The 21,482-nt window shown below is 42.9% G+C and overlaps 1 protein-coding gene across 5 annotated transcripts in view; it reads right to left on the bottom strand.

Annotated features, from left to right (window-relative positions):
* Positions 1-21,482, bottom strand: part of rpap1 (RNA polymerase II associated protein 1) — a 110,649-nt gene that overhangs the window by 69,825 nt on the left and 19,342 nt on the right. For 4 of the 5 annotated variants that reach the window (XM_078563091.1, XM_078563092.1, XM_078563089.1 and 1 more), the window contains 3 exons: positions 18,180-18,360; positions 17,562-17,717; positions 14,562-14,747 (listed from right to left, as the gene is read on the bottom strand). In XM_078563091.1, the coding sequence (XP_078419217.1) occupies positions 14,562-14,747; positions 17,562-17,717; positions 18,180-18,360 (523 nt within the window). Of the gene's footprint in view, positions 1-14,561; positions 14,748-17,561; positions 17,718-18,179; positions 18,361-21,482 lie in introns of those variants that run through there. The other variant, XM_078563093.1, reaches the window with a different exon arrangement.

Below are 21,482 nucleotides of genomic sequence, written 5' to 3'. Positions count from 1 at the left end.
GAGTCGGTAACCACAGGACACAGATTTAAAGTGATTGGCAAAAGAACCAGAGGCAACATGAGGTAACCTTTCTTTCGTAAAGCAAGTCGTCATCATCTGGAATACACTGCCTGAAAGTGGGGAGCAAAGCAGATTTAATAATAACTTTCAAACAGGAACTGGATAAATACTTTAAGTGAAAAAACTGGCAGGTTTATGAGGGAAAAAAATGGGACCAATTAGATAGCTCCACCAAGAGTTAGCACAGGCACGATGGGCCAAAGGGTCTTCTTCTGTGCTTTACCATGCTATGAGGTACTTTTGTAGTCTGGCTATCATTATAATATTGGAAGTGCATCAGCAAGGCCTCACAAACAAATGAGACAATAACAATGAGATAATCTGTTATAGTTATGTTGCTTGAGGGATAAATATTGGTCAGAATATCAGGGAGTATTCACCCACTCTTCTTCGAATAATGCCATTGGATCGTTTATGGTCATCTGAGAGGGCAGATAGGACCTCCATTTAACACTTCATCCAAAAATCGATACCTCAGACAGTACAGCAAGTCCTCAGTCCTGCACTGAAGTGTCAGACTAGCTTTTGTGCTCAAGCCACTAGAGTAGGACTTGAACCCAAAACCTTTCTTTCAGTCTCAGAGCGCTACCAGCTAAGTCACTGCGAGTTAAGTGGAGCTCTCCCTGATTGCGAATGAGTCACGTTGTTGAGAACGAGTGGAAGGAGCTTCGGTGTGCGTTTACTCTGCGTGATATCTGACGCCGGAGTGCTTGATCCAACACAAGGTGGCTAAACGGTAAAGGATTCCATTTCTCATTGCAAACATCCTTTACAGAAAAGCACATTATAAATGGACAGCAAATTCTAAAGGTGCGATATTATGATGTAAGTACTATTAATACATTACTATGATTGAGTGGTTTGTGATACAGAACAGTTGCTTTTAAGAAATGAACTTTCAGTTTCTACTCCAGTTAGGTGGCAGAGTTGCAGCTCTGTGACACAACAGTATATCTTAAACCCTAGGGGGCGTGCCTAACAGCTAATGGCACAGTGCCACTTCTGCACGGCCTTGAATCAATACATGCAATCACTGGAGCGTAGTCCTGTCTGGCAAAAAGCAGTCTTGAAATCGTGATCAATTACACTGTGGCACTCAATTCACTTTCCAATTAAGTGGTTTTTGTGGTGCAGCCTTTCTTCCAAATTAGAGCAATGTCTTTGTCCCTGCAATTTCAAGATATATGCCTGGGCTTCGGAATGTTACCCATTTCCAGCACACCACAACTGCAGATTGCTGGTCAATGCTGGGATAAACACAGTGGGGAACAACATGCTCCTGACCAGTCATGCTTTGTTCTCTCTGTTAAACAGTCAGGCTAACCCAAAAATGCCACCTTTTACGCTAATGGTCCTAGAGTAAATTCAAGGGTAGCAACATGCACTTGCATCACTGCAGGAGTTCCTCAGGGTAGTTTCCTAGGCCCAACTATTTTCAGCTGCTTCAATGACCTTCCCTCCATCAGAAGTGAGGGTGTTCATTGATGGCTGCCTAGTGTTCAGTTCTATTCGCAGCTCTTCAGATACTGAAGCAGTTTGTCTGCACGCGCAGCAGGGCTTTGGCTGATAAGTGGCAAATGATGTCCATGCCACACAATGTCCAGACAATGACCATCCCCAACAAGAGAGAATCTAACCATCTCCCCCTAACATTCAATGCATTATGGGTGTGATGGAATACTCTCCACTTTCCTAGATGAATGCAGCTCCAACAACACTCAAGAAGCTTGACACCATCCAGGACAAAACAGTCCACTTGATTAGCATCTCATCCACCGCCTTAAACATTTACTATCTCCACTACCAACACACAGTGGCAACTATTTACAAGGTGCATTGCAGCAACTTGCCAAGCCTCGTTCGAAAGCACTTTCTAAACCCCAATGTCTACAACTTAGAAGAACAAGGGTAGCAGCCACATGGGAACGCCACCACCTGCTAGTTTCTCTCCAAGCCACACACCAACCTGATTTGGAACTATATTACCGTTTCTTCATCGCTGCCGAGTCAATATCTTAGAACACTCTTGCTCACAGCACAATGCATGTACCTACATCACAAGGATTTCAGTGGTTCAAGAAGGTGGCTCACCATCACCTTCTCAAGGGTAATTAGGGTAATAAATGCCTGCATCTCATGAACGAATAAAAATAACTTCTCATGTTTGTTCTCTCTGCTCAGTCAGATTAACCTAAAGAAACCATTTCCTACACTGATCGACACTAAGGTAAACTCACAGACGGATTGAAAACACTCTCCTGAACCATCATGCTTGCTCTGCCTGCTAGATGATGGTTCGCCAATCCCAAAGATCTCAATTCTTTACATTGATTTCAATGCATTCTTGCATAGGATACTAAACCTTGTCCAGGGCTTAGAGGGCTAAATTATAAGGACAATTTGCATAAATTTGGCACATATTCCATTGGGTACAGAAGACTGAGTTGGGGGGGTGGGGGGGGGGGGGGGGTGATCTGATCGAGGTGATTAAAATGTTAAAGGGATTCGAATGCTGCACAATCACAGATCCCACCTTTCAGAAGAGGCCTCAGCACTTGCTCGTAAAAGATGCCATAGCACTATTCAAAAGCGAGCAGGGAAGTTCCCCTGCCAGTGTCCTGGCCAACATTCATCCCTCAAGAAATAAATTAATTGGTAATTTATCTTCATTCTGCTCATGGGAGCTTGTTGTTTGCAAACTGACTGCCACGTTTCCGACATTATAACAGTAACTATAGTTCAAAAGTACTTAAATTCCTTCACTGTCACTGGGTGAAAATCCTGGAACTCTATCCCTAACAGCACTGTGTGTGTGCCTACAGCATATGGACAGCAGCGATTCAAGAAGGCAGCTCACCACCACCTTCTTAAGGGCAATTAGGGATGGGCAATAAATGTTGGCCTAGCCAGTGGTGCCCACATCCCAAGAATGGATTTTAAAAATTGGCTGTAATGTGCTTTGGGACATCCTGAGGTCTTGAAATACACTATATAAATTAGAACCTATAATGAGAATTGAAGGCTTGTTGCAGAATACCATTTAGAAAAACTAAATGATGTGAAGTAATATACTCAGGAAGTCTAACAGGTTAGGTAATGAGTGCCTCCTCCGCAACCAAAGAGACTCAAAATAGTTATCCCAAACTAAGATAGCCAGGGAGAAAAACCTTAATGTTACCAACTGAACCAAAAATGGCACCTTGGTATAACATAATCAAAGGTTGACATCAGAGATCTCTTGGTCACATAGTCCTGCCTTGCACAGACCAAAAATGTCCCCAGTCCTACCTCAATGAGGCCTCAGTTGTGGTGCTACCTGCCGACTTTGCAGTCTCTAAGCTATGGAAAGGAAACATTGATCTAAGTTTGTGGTACTAATTGTTATCCAATGACCCCAATGGAAAGGAGTGCATTTCACTCTGATGCTCTCCATTGTCAAATGAGCTGCTTACACTAACAAAACTCACACAGGACGAACAGTCACTTGGACATGGTGCAGGAGGGGAGCTTCAGCAGAGAAAGGGAGGAATTTGGGAGTGGTAACCACGGGGATGTGGATTAAAAATTTTCATCAGGACATGATTTGCCCCTATATAGAGGGCTGCAGAGCAACTCTTTCTAAGGAAGAGGCTAACTGGCATCAAAGAATCTATAGTCCATTGATATACACTGTATTTTTGCAATGGTGTGTCAGTGCTAATCTGCTGCCTGTCTCAATTTTCATTTCTTGAAAAGGTCAGGGAATGCCCTAGTTCCTGTTTACTATGGTTTCAATGTGGTGACTCTTTTTCTAAATCCTAGACTAATGGATTAGAGCTTTATTCTTGAAGTCTAGAGTGGTGTGTTCATGCTGTAGACAGACAAATCTTTATTACCTTGTAATGCAGGTTGAAACCTTTCCAAACTTTCTTCATTCCGGTGAAGCTTTTATTTAAAATAATTATTGACCATGCTTAATGCTTTAGATGAGCTGTACTGATATAAGAGCAGATCGCAGAGCACAGCAAAGAATGCAGGTGAGGAAGCCAAGATTTTGAGAGAGCAAGGCAGGACTAAAACAATTGGACTTTATCCCTTATGTAACAACTGAGGTTCCACTGAGATGGAACCAGGGGCAATGTTTCCTGTAAAATGATGTTATTTTGTATGGCTAGCCTTTTCACTATACAATACCTTTACATATTTTGCCCAGCAATCCGTGAGCGATATTTAATCTGGAACAAGGCCAGCGTGATATCTTCCAGGCTGCTGCACAGCTGTGCACGTGCACAATTTAGTGAGAACATTGACTGGGATCCTTCCTGGTTTGTGTGTGTGTGTCTCAGTTCAGGAAAGGGCTATGCCATTGCGAGATCTTTGATGTCACGTTATACCAAAGCATCAGCTCAACTGGTGGTACAGGCAGGAGCTCAAGCCCCACTACAGGCTTGAACACAAAATCCAGGCTGATACTACAGTGTATTACTGACAGCGTCCTAGACAGTTGGAGGCGCCATCTTTTGGTTGAAACATTAAACCAAGTCTGTGTGTCCACTCAAGTGAAAGTAAATTATTCCATGGCACTACTTCTACCTGGTGTTCTGGCCAATATTTATCTGCCAAGCAACGTCACTAAAACAGATAATCAGGTCCTTATCATATTGCTGAGGGAGCTTGTTGTGCACAAATTGGCTGTTGTGTTTGTCAAATTACAACAGTAACTACACCTCAAATGTACTTTGTTACTTGTAAAGCATTTAGAGATGACCTGAAGTTGTGAAAGGCAGTATATAAATGCAAGTTCTTTTATTTTCTTTATACTCACAGGCTCTCTACATTCCTGTAAGGGTGGAATATTCGCCAATGCTCTTGTAACAGCACAGAAAGCAGAACAACCAGCAAACCAAGTAACCTGGATCTAATCAACATTTTACCACAATTGCTTTTTTAGCTCCAACCACACTCTATGGCAGTATGTGTCAGTCAAAAAGTCAGAACTATTGGTTATGGCATTTCACTGCAACCCAGTGAAAACCACAGCAACTTCCACATAGTTATTCACTGACACCTCACCAGCAAGACATAGGAAGATGTTCCATTCTTCAGATTTTCAGGAGATTGATTCCAAGGGACAAAGTTTTAATGTCCAGACTAAGTTCTCAGCATTAATCAGGGAGAAAGAGATTTGTCAGTGGGATCAATTCCAGCACTGACTGCGAGCAGAAACATCATGACTCTTGCAGTTTTAACCAAACCCAGTGCTGGGCCAAGCCCCACGTTGTGGAAAGAGCACAGAATGAGTGGCCATGTACATGAGGCAGCAAAACCTTTGAGATCAGCAGATGCAGGCAGCAGACACTTTAAACATGCAAATACAGAAGGATGGAACCACCTGACAGGCTGACACAAACCAGGCAGTTCCTTTCACAATAGGGTAGGCAGGCTAAGGGCCTGGAATACAATACAAAGAATGATTCGGTGTTTCAGTTGCAAACCATGCATTTGGATTCCTGGATGAGGTAACGCTGAGGCAGCAATGTATTGTAATCCTACACAAAGATATAGGTCGAAATTATTTAGAACATTCTGCAATTAGCAGGATCAGCATAATGTTCTGCTGTAGAGTTCACAAGCCCCAATTCCCCACATGGTGGTCTCCCAAAATCATTTATTCTGTTCAGTTGATCCCCCACAAGTACAAAGCAGGGGATATTTGCTGGGGGCAGGGGGGGTGGGTGGAACTTGGCAGCTCCTTTAGCCAGGATATGATGTGTGAATGTGTGAAAGACTGTTGAGGTTTAACTGTTAGTCAACCTCCTTCCCTCTATGGTTCACAATGACATTTTATGGTGTAGTATACAGAACAGACGTTATTCATATACAACACAGCCATCGATCTAACTGTGCAGAGTGACTTTCGGTTTTCTGATTCTATCCTTTGAGCCCTCAAGAGAACTGTAGAAAACCATGCCGCTTTATACGTTTTATTGTGCCAGTATCGAAGGTGCAAGTCACAGATAAGCCCTCATGACATACCTGTTCCTGAATCCTTTAAAAACAGACTTTCCCAAAAACAGGAGTAATTGTAGATACTTTTCTGAAAAATAAGACTTCATGATTTAACTGTTCTCGAGTCTTTTGAAGTGTAGGTTTATTAACCGTTAACTTTCTGTACTGTAGTTAATGGATCCCTCTACCTACGTTCATTACCCTAGTCACTTATGCTATATCTTAATCACTTAGTCATTACTGTCACTTATTTTCCTGTATAAACACTTCTCGTTTATAATGCTCAGAGACTAAAAGCAGAAGGCAAGCCATGATTTCTTCTCATGACAGTTTGAAGCCATTCTGTTTATCTTGGAAAGCCCATAGCTGCAAGATACAAAGAACTTTGATTATTAACCCTTAACTATCCAATAATGTCCAATGCAGATCATGATGCAGAGCAAGATAGAAACAGAATAGGACCTCAGCCAAAGATTTCAAATCGAGATTACATTATTTTAGAGGTATGCAGAATTCAATCTCTTCGTTCATTTCCTGCCCCCTATCTTTTTGTTACTTTTCTCGAGAGGCCTCTACCACCTCCTCACACAATGCAGGTTCTCATAGGCAAGCTGGGTGCCGTAAGCCATCAAAGGCTGAAGCACTGTCCACCATTGGTCCTTCGTTAATCCTGTGTTAGGAGCCGGCAATGCCTGTGGACAATGACCATTCAGATAGGATTCCTGCCAGCTTCACAAAATTAGAAAGACAACAATCCACCAATCCCTTGGTCAAAGGGATTCATTCATATTGGAGCTTTCAGCTGCAAAGACTGAACTTATGTCACAATCTCCAATGCGTAAGTTCTCTCAAGAGGTAACCTCTCACAAATTGTTACTGTTGCACCGCCCACTGTAAACTTGAGTTCATCTAAAACTCTGCTACCCACAGCCTGACCTGCAAACAGGTCCTGTTCACTCATCACCTCTGTGTTTACTGTCCTACATTGGCTCTTGGTCCAGCAACACCTCAATTTTTAAATTCTAATCCTTGTTTTCCAGTCCCATCATGGCCCCACTGTTTCCCTATCTTTGTAACCTCCTCCAGCCCTCTGAAATCTGTGCACTCTTACAATTCTGGTCACTTACATCAATGTGGCAGCCAGGAATGTGCACGTTTTTAAACAGTTCTCTCTCCACAGATCCTCTCCCTTTCTCCTTCAAATCATCCCTCTCCTCAAAAAACCAACAGTTGACCCTTCAGTCCTTGCAAATTTACTGCCCACCTCCAACCTCCCTTTCCTCTCCAAAGTCCTTGAACGTGTTGTTGCCTCACAAATTCATGGCCATCTTTTCCAGAATCCCATCTCTGGAGCCTTCCAATCAGTTTTCCATCCCCGTCACAGTACTGAAATGGCTCTTACAAAGTCATAATTACATTCTCTGTGACTGACGGTGCTAAACCATCCTTCCTCGTCCTTCTTGACACCTGCCTGCTGCCTTGGGCACAACTGGTAACACCATCCTCCTCCAATATCACTCCATCATCACCCAGCTGGGTAGAACTACACTCGCCTGGTTCCATTCTTATCTAATTGTAGTCAGAGAATCACTTGCAATGGCTTCTTTTCCTGCTCCCACACTGTTACTTCTGGTGTCCTCCCCAAGGATCTATTCTTGGCCCCCTCCGAAAACACAGCATCAGCTTCCACATGTACGCTGGCGACACACTGCTCTACTTCCTCACCACCTCTCTCGATCCCTCCACTGTCTCTGATTTGTCACATAGTTAGCCTCATATCTAGTCCAGCAGCAATTTCCTCCAGTTAAATGGAGTAGGCCAAAGCCACTGTCTTCAGTCCCCACTACAAACTCCATTTCCTGGTCACTGACTCTATTATTCTCCCTGGCAACTATTTGAAGCTGAATCAAACTGCTCACAACCTTGGTGTCATATGTGACCCCAAGGTGAGCTTCCAACCACGTCCTTGCTTTCACTATGACTGCCTACTTCCACCTTTGCAACATCACCCTGCTTCAGCTCATTTGCTGGTGAAACCCTCATCCATGCCTTTGTTAGTTCTAGACTTAACTATTCCAAAAGACCCCTGTTCAGCCTCCCACCTCCCATCCTCTGTAAGCTTAAGGTCATCCAAAACCCTGTTGCCTGTATTCAAACTTACCACCAAGTCCCATTCACCCATCATTCCCTGTGCTTGTTAATCTAGCTTCTCTGGCAACACCTCAATTTTAAAAGTTTCATCATTGTTTGCAAATCCCTCCATGGCCTTGCTCCTCCATTTCTCTGTAACTTCCTCCAGCTCTACAACCCTCCAAAATATCCATGCTCCTCCAATTTTGGCTTTTTGAGCATCCCCAACTTTAATTGCTCTACTTTGGCAGCCATGCCTTCAGCTGCATAGGCCCTAACCTCTGGAATTTCCTCTCCAAACCTCTCTGTTTCTTGTACTTTAAGGTGCCCCTTAAAATCAATTTCTTTGACAAACTTTTGGACACCTGCCTTCATAGCTCCTTATGCACCTTGGTGTCAAATTTTGTCTGATGACACTTGTGTTAAGCACCTCGGGATATTTTACTATAATCTGGGTGCTACCGTAGGATTGGAATCCCCTCCAACTGGGAAATTTATGGAACATAATTTCAAACCCATGGACATGTTTTGACCTCATGACTGGAACTATTATTACAAAAGATAAGCTGCAGTCAGCAGTACGGGGCTGGGCAGCAAGGGGTTAATCCGGACATTTAGTGAAAAAACAGTGACTCATCAAAAGGGTTTGGGCATTGACTGACTGCTATCAGGTAACAATGGTACCAGGGAAATGCCATTATCTGCCATCAACTAATGCAATCAAGAAGTCTGATTATCCAATACAATGGCACAAAGGACATATCATCAATACAATACACTCAAATAATTAGCAACTAAGGTCTGCATCACAGACAATAATACTGGAATAGGTCATTCAAGCTCTCACTAATTTTGGAGCCAGGTGCTGTTACTGTGCCAACTCAAACAACAGGAGAATTGCTCTTGTGATGAGAACTAATAATATTCGTCTGGATACATCTTCCATGGAAAACCATGCTTCAACCAGCAGGAACTGATGACATTTGTCTGGACTTTGCGGAAGCAACTAAATGGACATTGGAACAACAGGAAATATGTTTTGGCATGTCTGAGTTAAAGTATTATAAAAGAAGAGCAGATCTGAGTATATGGGCTGCAGTTGGAAGGAGGGTTAGGGCTGGTCATCTTAACTCAGGCCTACATTCTACACTGGACAGACCAGCCATGTTGGGGATTGTAAGTGTTTTCGGTCATATCGTGGTGATATTGGCCTGAAGATTTTGGATTGCAGTCAGAAGAAGGGTCGAGTTTGATTACCTTGACTCAGGCCTACAGTCAACACCTGACAGACCAGCCATATTGGCGATTGTAAGTTTCAACTAAATCATAGTTATGACGTGCCACAGAATCACACAGAGCAGAAGAGGCCCTTCGGCCCATCGAGTCTGCACCGACACGTGAGAAACACCTGACCTACCTACCTAATCCTATTTACCAGCACTTGGCCCTTGGCCTTGAATATTGTGATATTGGTCTGAGGGTTTTGTGAAGGTTTGGGGTGAAAACTTGGTATTTTTTTGCCAGTACCTTGTAACTTGCTTCAGCGATATCTTGGTGATACTGGTCTGAGGGTTTTGTCTTCAGGTTTCAGGACAAGATGTGGTATTTTGCCTGTGTTTTTGTAAGTTTAAACCAAGTCGTGGGGACTTTGTGTGGAGTTAGCATTTTTGTAAGTTTAAGCCTGAGTCGTGGCTTCATGTCAGGTACTGGGAATGGGGTTGTTTTGAATTTTGGGGGTTTGTACTGTGGGGTTGTGGGTGATTCAAGAGCAATTGTGAAATATCAGAAGAATCTTGTCTCACTGGTTATTCTGTTTAAGCCATACACTTGTGAATCTGGTGTCATGAACTTGAGTGTGGGGAGAGTATCTAAGGGCAAACCTACATTACATACATGCAAGTTGTTGCCTTCCTGTTTGTATGGGCACTGATGCTAATTGCAGCACTCCTAAGAGCTACTCTGAGTAAGATCAGCACAGATTGACTTGGGACCTTTCTGGTTTTTATGGTACAGGATCACACCGGGGAGCACATTTACCCAATAAAACTTCAAAGAATCTGAAATTAAAAAGCAGAATCAAAGAACCCCATGACTGTGCTCAGTGCTAAATACAGTCTAAATTAGCTCCTTAAAGATAATGCCTCCAAAAACAAAAAGCTCTCTCTGAGCTTAAGTTACATTACGTAATCGGGCACGGGACTGTAGATTCTCTGGCTGGAGGCCTAAGTGTCAGGACCTTCGGTAGTTTCTATTTGATATCCTCTGCAACATCCTTCATTCTAATTGATCTTAGCAAGACTGGTCCAATCGATACCCATCAGTATCTCAACCTCAGAGTCTCAACCCTAGGGACAAAAGGACTTGGCGCTGTTATAACATTGTAGCTGATGTTTAAATACTGTTGTTAACCCTAAAAGCTGGCAGGTAATGAAGTAACATTTATCCCAGGAAGCCATTACAGCGCCTTACTGTTAGAATCAGATACTGCTGGGATTGAAAATTCTGTCGTCTTAACAGAACCTTAGTGGCAGAATTTAATTTAGAATATTGTCGTTCTATTATGAGATGCGAGGCAAAATCTTGCATGATATAGTGCCTTTAATGTAGTAAAAATGTCTTACGGCACACCACAGGAGCGATATCAGTGAAAATCTGGCATTACGTCACATAAGGAGATAGGACAGATGACCAAAACCTTGGTTTCAGAAGTAGGTTTTAAGGAGTGATTTAAAAGAGGGCAGAGCTGTGGACTCACAGGAAGGTTTAGGGAGGGAATTCCAGAGATTAGGGCCAAGGCAGCTGAAGGCATGGACTCCAATGATGGAGCAAAATTCCATGAAGCAGAGTTGGAGAAATGCAGGAATTTCAGATGGCTGTAATACTGGAGAAGTGAGGCCATGGAGAGTTTTGAACACAAGGGCGAGAATTTTAAAAGCAAGGTGTTGCCAGAAGGTGAGTCTTCATAGTTCAGTCAGCACAGGGGTGATGGGTGAATGAGACTTGTTATGTGTCAAGACAGGTGCAAGCAGAGTTTTGGATGAGGTCAAGACTACAGAGCAGAAACAGTGTCATTCCCATTTGAAAGGGACTGTATATAAAATCTCAGTGCAATCAGGCAGAGTCAACATGGTTTTGTGAAAGGGGAATCATGTTTGGCTAATTCATTGGAGTTCTTTGAGGAAGTAACAAGCAACGTGGATAAAGGGGAACCTGTGGACATGCTATACTTAGATTTCCAGAAGGCATTTGACAAGGCGCCACATCAAAGATTACCACACAAAATAAGAACTCGTGATGCAGAGGATAACATATTAGCATGGACAGAGGATTGGTTAGCCAACAGGAAACAGAGACAAGGCATAAATGGGTCATTTTCGGGTTGGGAAGATGTGACGAGTGGAGTGCCATAGGGATCAGTGCTGGGGCCTCAACTATTTACAATTTATATCAATGACTTGGATGAAGTGACCAAATGTACAGTTGCTAAATTTGCTAATGACACAAAGACAGGTAGGAGAGTAAATTGTGAAGAGGATATAAGGAGTCTGCAAAGCAACATAGATAGGTTAAGTGAGAGGCCAAAAATTTGGCAGATGGAGTTTAATATGGGAAAATGTGAACCTGTCCACTTTGACAGGAAGAATAGAAAAGCAGCATATTATTTAAATGGAGAAAGATGGCAGAATTCTGAGGTGCAGAGGGATCTGGGTGTCCTGGTACATGAATCATAAAACGTTAGTATGCAGGTACAGCAAGTGATTAGGAAGGCATATTGAATTTTGTTGTTTATTGCAAGAGGAATGGGGAAAAATAGGGATGTTTTACTGCAGTGCATTGCTTAGACCACGTCTGGAGTATGGGTCCAGTTTTGGTCTCCTTATTTAAGAAAGGATATAAATGCATTAGAAGCCGTTCAGAGAAGGTTCACTCAACTGGTATCTGGGATAAGGGGGGTTTATCTTATGAGGAAAGGACGGACAAGCTGAGCCTGCATCCATTGCAGTTTAAAAGAATGAAAGACAATTTGACAGGTGGATGCTGAAAGGATGTTTCCCCTTGTGGAAGAGACTAGAACCAGGGTACACAGCTTAAAATTAAGAGGTCACCCATTTAAGATGGAGATAATAGAATTTTTTTCTTTCAGAGGTTCCTGAGACTTTGGAACTCTCTTCCACGGAGAATGATGGATGCCAGGGTCATTGAATATTTTTAAGGCAGAGGTAGATGGATTCTTGACTAACAAGGGAGTCAAAGGTTATCGGAGGCTAGGTGGAATGTTGAGTTGAGGCCACAATCAGATCAATTAGATCATTCATTCAATGATCTTATTGAATGGCAGAGCAGGCGCGACTGGCCGAATGGCCTTCTCCTGATCCTAATTGCTATGTTTGTATGTAAAATAGAAAGCACTGCAAACATGAGAAATGATGGATTAAAGTTTCAGGCCTGGACCATTTCATTAGGTACCAATTCCCATAAAGGGTAAACAGTTAAAACGCTATTATGTTTTTCCTCTTTACAGATTCAGCTGGACTTGCTATGCTTTACCAGAATTTTGAGTGCATTGCAGACTTGCAGCTTCCTTTTCACCTCAGGTGATAGCTCCCAGAATCACTTTCACTGAATGTAGCTCTTTGCCAGTGTTGAGATATTAGCTGCATGCAGGGTCTCTCTGAAGCAGATAGGTTACATCTGCACTTCCTTCCATACATAAATCTCATTATCCCTTACAGCCCTGCTCATCTATTGTAACAATGATGTTGGTGCCCTTGAGTGTTGGTCAGCCCAAGCCTGGATATTGTCCAGGCCTTGTTGCATTTGGACATGGACTGCTTCAGTATCTGATGAGTCGTGAATGGTGCTGAACATTTTGCAATCATCAGTGAGCATCCCCACTTCTGACCTTATGATGGAAGGAAGGTCATTGATGAAGCAGCTGAAGGTGGTTCGGCCGAGGACATTACCCTGTGGGACTCCTGCAGTGATGTCCTGGAACTGAGATGGTTGACCTCCAACAACCACAACCATTTTCCTTTATGCAAGGTATGACTCCAACCAGCTGAAATTTTTCCCCCTAATTCCCACTGACTCCAGTTTTACCAAGGCTCCTTGATGCCACACTCGGTCAAATGCTGCCTTGATGTCAAGAGCAGTCACTCTCACTTCCCCTCTGGAGTTCAGCTCTTTTGTCAATGTTTGAACCAAGGCTTTAATGAGATCAGGAGCTGAGTGGCCCTGACAGAACCCTAACTAAACGTCAGTCAGCAGGTTATTGCTAAGCAAGTGCTGCTTGATAGCATTGTTGACGACAGGGTGCTTGACAGCATTCTTGATGACAAATAGTCTGTTGCTATGCTGTAAATTCAATGTAGTGCTGTGCAATTTTATACTTGCCCGAGCTATACTGGCTTGTGATGATCTCCATCAGCTGTGATTGGGAGCCAGGTCACACTCAGTTGGATCTGGGAGCAGGGCCATTGCCAGCTGGGGCTGGGAGCCGGGCCACACTTTATTGGCGTGAGTACTTTCCTTTGACAGAAACTTTCAAACTCACGACCTCTACCACCCAGAAGGACAAGGAGAGCAGATGCATGGCAACACCACCACCTACAAGTTCCCCTCCAAGTCACACATTATCCTGACTCGTAACTATATCACCTTTCCTTCACTGTTGCTGATCAAAATCCCGGAACTCCCTCCCTAACAGCACTGTGGGTGTACCTACACCACATGGACTGCAGCGGTTCAAGAAGACAGCACACCACCACCTTCTCAAGGACAATTAGAGAAACTAATGCTGGCCTAGCTAGCAACTCCTACAAGGCATGAACGAATATCAAAAAGAAGAGGCTGCGGAAAGTACAGCAGTCAATCAAGGGATGAAAGGAGGAATGTGCACAGCAGGCCAAAGATAAAGGGAGAGAGTTCAGATGGAGTGGCAAGGTTGTCAGGCGAGGATTTAAACATGCATTAGTTCTAAATGACGCCTTTAGGTCATGGAATCATAGAATCTTCAGCACAGGAGGCCATTCAACCCATTGTGCCTGTTTCGACTCTTTGAAAAAGCTATCTAATTATTCCCACTCCATCACTCTTTCTCCATAGCCATGAAATTTTCTCCCTTTCAAGCACTAATCAAATTCCCTTTTGAAAATTACTGCTGAGTCTGCTTCCACCACCCTTTCAGGTAGCACAATCCCACATAACTCGCTGCATAAAAAAATTCTCATCTCCCCTCTGGCTCTTTTGTCAATTACTTTGAATCTCTCTCTTCTGGTTATTGACCCTTGTGTCAATAGAAACACTTAGTCCTTGTTTACTTTTATCAAAACCCTTCATGATTTTGAACACTATTAATAAATCTTCCATGCTGAGCTTTTTACCTGTAGGTTTCTGATCCATTGGTGCTTCCTTGATTGGACTGGCCTGTGATTCTGTGGTTGAACAAGAATACCTCTGCTTATCCTCGTAGCTCTTTTCTGCACCACTTGTTTCCATTTCATCTTTGGCGCCATCACTGTAGTTTTTCCCAGGCTTTCTTGATTTTAGGAAAGCAACCAAACTTGGATCTAGTTAAACAGGGGGATAAAACAAAGTTAATTGTATGTTGGCAGAAGGGAAGAACAAGTCATCTGCTTGCTTTTGAAATAAAAACAATTATGGTATTTGCTGAATTTTAACCCTTAACACAGAATGTCGGTAAATGGGCATTTAAGCAGTCACAACCAGAAACTAACATGTACCAGCCACAAATGAAGTGTCAAGATACAATGTCCAAATAGCACTGTGTAACACCCAATGAACAAACCACAACTAGCAATGCCCAGTGGACGAGAAACAATATGCAGTACCCAAACGCCAACAAGGAATGTTCAAGGAACAAATCACATGTAATAAACAGATAGCATTAATATGTAATGCCCTCTGATGAACACCACCAAATTGGAATGCCCATTGATGTAGTAACAACAGGCAATAACCATCGCTGAACAAATCATACCGATGTGTTCCGCCCAGTGATTAGCCTCATCGTGCAATCTGATGCCCAATGAATAGCTTCAGCATACTATACCCAATTAATAAAGCACACCAATATGCCAGCTAATGAAAAACAGTACCAATGTGTAATGACAAACGAACAAACTGCGCAATGCCCATCAGTAAACAAGTAACAACTTCAGTATTGCCAAAATGTACAGAATTCTAAGACAATCACTGCAAGTAATGGATCAAAGCCCATGAAGTTCACTAACTTCCATAAAGACACTGACAAAATGGCAAACACACTGAACTGACATTGTGTAAACTGACACTTTCAACCCTCAAGCACAGCAAATGCCTCATCATCATTTAACAGTTCAGCCTAGCTGTCTAACAGACTCTTCCAGGAGACTAGCACAGTAGTCAGCTGTCATAGAAATTTCCTGACTGTTTGGAATGACCCTAGCTGATGACTCCAACCCTTTGCCCCGAGGTATCCGAGCCACATCCAATGCACAATCTTGCTTTGAAGGGTGACCAAAGCCAGCATCCAAGTAAAATCACATTCAGCCTTATTCCGAGGTTCAAATGTTATAACACATGAAAGCCAACAAAGTACAATCAGCTGTCACTATTTCCGGCCCATTGAACAATTAGGTTGTTAATGGCAAATAGCACAGTTGTCAATCTTTGCTCAGTGGTAGCTCCCTTGCCTCTGAGTCAGAAGGTTGTGTGTTTAAGCCCCACTCATGGCTCGAACCCATAATCTAGGCTGGCAATTTGGTGCAGTGCTGAGGGAGTGCTGCATGGGCTTGGATCCGTCATCTTTCAGATTAGACCCTAAACCAAGATTCCACCTCCATTCTCAGATTGCACTATTTGAAGAAGAGCAAGCAAGTTCTGCCTGGTGTCCTGGCCAATATTTATCCCTCAACGAACATCTTAAAATAGATGACCTCATCATTATCTCAGCTCAGTTTGCGGGAGCTTGCTGTGCGCAAGTTGGGTGTTGTGCCTCCTACGTTACAACAGTGATTACAATTAAAGTACAGTTCTGATGAAAGGTCATCAGGCTGAAACGTTAACTCTGTTTCTCTCTCCAAAGATACTGCCTGACTGGCTGAGTATTTCCAGCATTTTCTGCTTTTGATTCAAAACTGCATTAGCTGCAAAGCGATTTGGGACGTCCCAAAATTCAGAAAGGTGTTATGTAAATGTGAGCTATTTATTTGCTTTTACCCAAGCTACATATGCCAGTCTGGCTCAGTAAATGGCACACCCACCTCTGGCTCAAAAGGTAGCATATCTAAAACCTACACCTTGGGTTGCATGCATAATCCAGGTTAATACTCCAGTCACTTCTGAGCCAAGGTTCTGCCCGCTTAGGTGATGCCATGGCACTATTCCAAGAGCACTCCTGATATTTTGGCTCCTCCTTCTACCAGCACCATCTTCAAAAACAGATTAACTCACCATTTATTTTCACTCCTATTTATGAGAGTTACTAACACATAATGATCACAGGATTATGGAAAACACTGTTCAAAGCCCTTCATACCTGATAAGGCATCACTATAGTGCAACTTATATTTATTATATAGCAAAAGGCACGAGGTTTGATTCCTCCCCTGTGCTTAGTTAGCTTATCACAGCCAGGGCAGTGATAGAGCACAATTAAACTCAGAGCCAAGAGGAATGACAGGCTTGCATTTATTTAGCGCCTTTCATGACCTCCAAACATCCCAAAGCACCTTACAGCCAATGAAATGCTTTTGAAGTAAAAACAGAAAGTGCTGGAAAAATCAGTGCTGGAAGTCTTTGAAACTTCGGCATTCCGAAGAAGAGTCATATTGGACACGAAACGTTAACTCTGTTTCTCTCTCCACAGATGCTGCCAGACCTTGTGAGTGTTTGATTTCAGATCTCCAGGGTCCACATACTTTGCTGTTATTTAAGTAGTTTTGAATTGTAGTCAACTATTGTAATGTAGGAAACACGGCAGATTGTGCACAGCAAGCTCCCAAGCAGCATTGTGATAATGACCAGACAACTAGTTTTGGTGATGTTGGTTCAGGCATAAATATTGGCCAGGCCACACTAATCTTAGCTTGCTAGCAGTAAGGGTAGGCAGTTGGGGCACAGCAATTGTCCAAGGGAACTCCTGGGGTAAAGGCGCTGGGAAAATCCATCAACTTAAGTCCCGCTTTTGACTGCCATTCAGTGATCCATGCCAGATATCAGACAGGATGCTTGTTTTCACAGTTGAATAGCCAGGCAGTGACATTGTCAGACTGACAGCACTTGTACAATGCATGCCTTGAGAAGGGAAAGTGAAAGCTGGAGGAAGAAATTGGAATGAAGAAAGCTGCGGTTTAACGCGGAAAACAGTGATACACACTCACCTAACCGGGCCAGAAGATTATTGCGTTCTTCCTCAATTTCCTCTTTAGACATGGCCTGCAGTCTGGCTACATTCTCTTCATGAATCTTCTGTGCTTCTTGGGGGGCTACTTCCCCACCCAATTTCTCTCCCGATATCTGTCTCCCATCGCCTGTGCCTGTGAGCAAAATGCAACAATTAAAGGTGAAAAATTATAATCCATGCAAACAAAATACTTTCTCAATTAACACTAACAATTAAACTCCACTATAGGAACATAGGAGTAGGTCATTCAGCCCCTCAATATGTTCCACCATTCAATGAGATCATGACTGATCTGCATTTTGACTCAAGGTAAAAACTCATCAGGTTAATGTGCACATTTCCAGTTCAATACTGGCCCCAGATCAACCAGGGGCTTAGCTACCTCTTCGCTCCTGTTAATTCAGCTCAAAATATTCCCAAAGTAGTCATATTGGTGAGGATTCCAGTACAGGACTTTCACAGGTCGGACTGTCCCTGCTGTTACTGTGGGAGGGTTTAATCCTGTGAACAGCCCAGACTCCCCTGCCATTCCTGCTGGAGGATTCAATCCTTCAACATTTTCCTGTTGCAACAAAAGCCTTTCCCATGAATTCACCTGATCTGTGCCCCTTTTCCGATATCTCTGTAACTTGAGTTGGAGCTGACCTTTGCTCCCCTGTGACCCCAGTAAAGGGGCTGACAGCACTGACGGAGGGCACTGTCCGATTTGCTTCAGCTGCCTTCTTTGCAGCGAGTTTCTGGGCAAAGATACTTTTCTTTCCTGAAATCAGCTTCACCTATTGCAACAAAAGAAAAATACGAGTCAGGTATTCATGCAAAATGGACAACTCATAAGATTGTAAGATAATTACAAATGAGAAAGGGCATCGGATTCATCGCGGCTCATGCATCCAGGTTGACCTTAAATTCTAATCATTCCTTAAATGATTCTAGGGTTTTGCCTCCACTTTTTTTTATCCGGGAGCCCAATGCATGTACAACTGTGTGTGTGAGCAAGAGGCGGTGGCATAGTGTTATTGTCACTTGACTGGTATTCCAGAGATCCAGGCTAATGCTCTCAAATCCCACCACGACAGATGGTGAAATTTGAATTAAATAAAACTGATGATGACCATGTTGTAAAAACCCATCTGGTTCACTAATGTCCTTTAGGGAAGGAGATCTGCCGTCCTTACCTGGCCTACATGCGACTCCAGACCCACAGCAATGTGGCTGACTCTTAAATGCCATCTGAACAACGGATGGGCAATAAGTTCTAGCCTAATAAAAAAAAAAAGAGCTTCCTCACACCAGTCCTCAATGTGACAGGTTTGGTCTCTCAGTCTCAAGTTATGTTGATTTTCCTCTTCCTAACCAATGCCAAGTCCAAGGGCAAAAGATATGGGGAACAGAATTGCTAATCATTCATTGGAGTTTCAGAAGTAGTACAAGGTGCCAATGAGCAATGAAAATTGTTTTTTAGGTTGCATAGAGAAAAAGATTCAGATGTGCCAAAGCACCTTACAGCCAATGAAGTTTGTTTTGTATTGGAAAGAGAGTTGGGGGAGGCGACCAGAGTAGGAATGGAACAAGTCATGTTCCACATAAGCAAGCATAACTAGGCCCCATGCGGGTATCCATAACAACACCTTTAATTTGGAGGATCTGAATAGGAATGGAATTTGGAGGATGAGAGGAGGGCCTGAGTAGGAACAGAACAAGTCATGTTCCACATAAACAGGCATAACTAGGCCCCATACGGGCACCCATAACTACACCTTTAATTTGGAGGATATGAGACAAGTTAAAGGAGAAATCATTCAATGAGAGAACAAGTTCAGCCAGGCAGAGGAGGGTGGTGGCGGATGGGGACTGTTTGGGCTTCTGTTCAAGAAATAAGCAGAGAGCCCTCAATTCATCTTGGTGGGGGGTGGAAGTGTAGAGAAATTGGACATCCATAGTGAAGAGAGGCCGGGAAACTGGAATTGTTGAAATGACGCAGGGTATTTAAAGAATCACAAATGTAGGTGGGAAGAGAATGAACTACTTTCACAGAATTGTTATGACGTGGCAGATGATGTGTGCCAGGCGGATCAAATCCACGAGGGTAGCTTGATCACGCGGTCACAACGGTTTTGCAATTTGTATTTATTTCGAGATGCATGCTCTCAGTAGTAATAAGCCCACCCAGAAAAGAGATTCAGAGATATTTTAGAAAACTATATTAAACATTTAACAACAAAATAAAAGATTTCAACCACATACATGGGTCAACAAATTAATACTAAAATAACTCCTTTAAAACCCTAATTAATTTGACTTCCGGTTACACCCCCATTAAGGCAACAGTAAAAACAAATAGATTTAAGCAGATCCAGGCAAGTCAACACAATACTCTGGATAGTAGAATTCAAAGTGGCTTTTCCTAGCTTTGGTTTCGGTAGACAGCAGGCTTAATGCATAAATAATGGAGGCTTTTCATACTTCTGGTAGATCTTACAATGCCTTCCCTGACACAAAGTTTCAATCTCCTTTATACAAGTTTCTCCCTTTTAATGTAAATTCCATTTTTCCCATCTGTCTTTGGAACTTTACTTTTCTCATAATATAAATCATTTCATGGTGCTAATATTATTAGTAGCCTTTGGGAAAAATAAACACACTGCTTGGCCTAGCTTCTCTGGCTAGGTATAACATCCTACCATCTCTTTGAAATTCAAACTACCCTGATGTATCTAAAAACACAAATTCTCCTCACCTCACATTCCAAAACTTCAGCCACGTTTACGTATTTAGCATTTCAAACCGAGCTTTTTTTGATGAGTCAAAGCCTCCAGGCCTACTGTCTCCAATTCAATTAAATCCCACACACACACACAGAAACTATCCAAACCCCACTATTAACCTACTTTTACAATAAATCACAATAATATTATGAGAATTATACTTTCATGACAACATGCTACCTTCCACAATGGTGCTTCTGACATGTCTTCCTTTTGCCACAACCAAGGATCCCACCACTATGGCTGAAAGGATCCTCAACCTTGAATGACCCATTTCTCGCACTTCTGCCCTCATCCCCTCCCGTCCCTTCCAGAAACACGATAGGGTTCTCCTTGTCCTCACTTTCCACCCCACCAGCCTTCACACTGAAAAGGATCATTTCCCCCACCTCCAGCATGATGCTGCCCTTGAACACATCTTCCCCTACTCTTCCTTGTCGACATTTCGAAGGGGCCATTCCCTCTGTGACACCCTGGTCCACTCCTCTATCACCCCCAACACTTCATCCCCTTCCATGGCACCCTCCCATACAATTGGAGCTGTAACACCTGCCCTATTATTCCCTCTCTCCTCACAGTCTAAGGCCCCAAACACTCTTTCCAGGTGAAGCAGCGCTTTATTTGTACTTCTTTCAGTTTAGTATACCATATTCGCTCTCACAATGTGGCCTCATCTACACTGGGGGAGCAAATGCAGTCTGGGTAACCGCTTAATCAATCCACAAGTTTGACCCTGACCCTGTCACTTGTCATTTTAATTCACCACCTTGCTCTCATGCTCACATTTCTGTCTTCTGCCTACTGCAATGTTCCAGTGAAGCCCAACATAAGCTTGAGGAATAGCACCACATCTTCCAATCACACATTTTACAGTGAATATTTAGCAATACTCTAACAAGGCACAAAGAGCTCTTTCAACTGTCTGAATTAGTCTAACTTCTTTAATGCATTATACGCATGTGCTTTACGTGCCTTCGTAACTGAATTGAATGGACATGGTGAATGGTTAGTGCCACTGACCCAATATGAACAGGTGCCCATGATAAGTCTGAACAGAATAAGGGGCGGGGAGTGATATAAAGTTGTGGGCCCAGGTTGACAATGAAAGAAACCGAGATTGTCAAAGCCCATTT

Source organism: Cetorhinus maximus, chromosome 18 (genome assembly GCF_964194155.1).
Source record: "Cetorhinus maximus chromosome 18, sCetMax3.hap1.1, whole genome shotgun sequence".
In the NCBI taxonomy this organism is placed as follows: Eukaryota; Metazoa; Chordata; class Chondrichthyes; order Lamniformes; family Cetorhinidae; genus Cetorhinus; species Cetorhinus maximus.
Note: the sequence above shows the minus strand (reverse complement) of the source record. Positions and strands in the feature narration are given on the sequence as shown.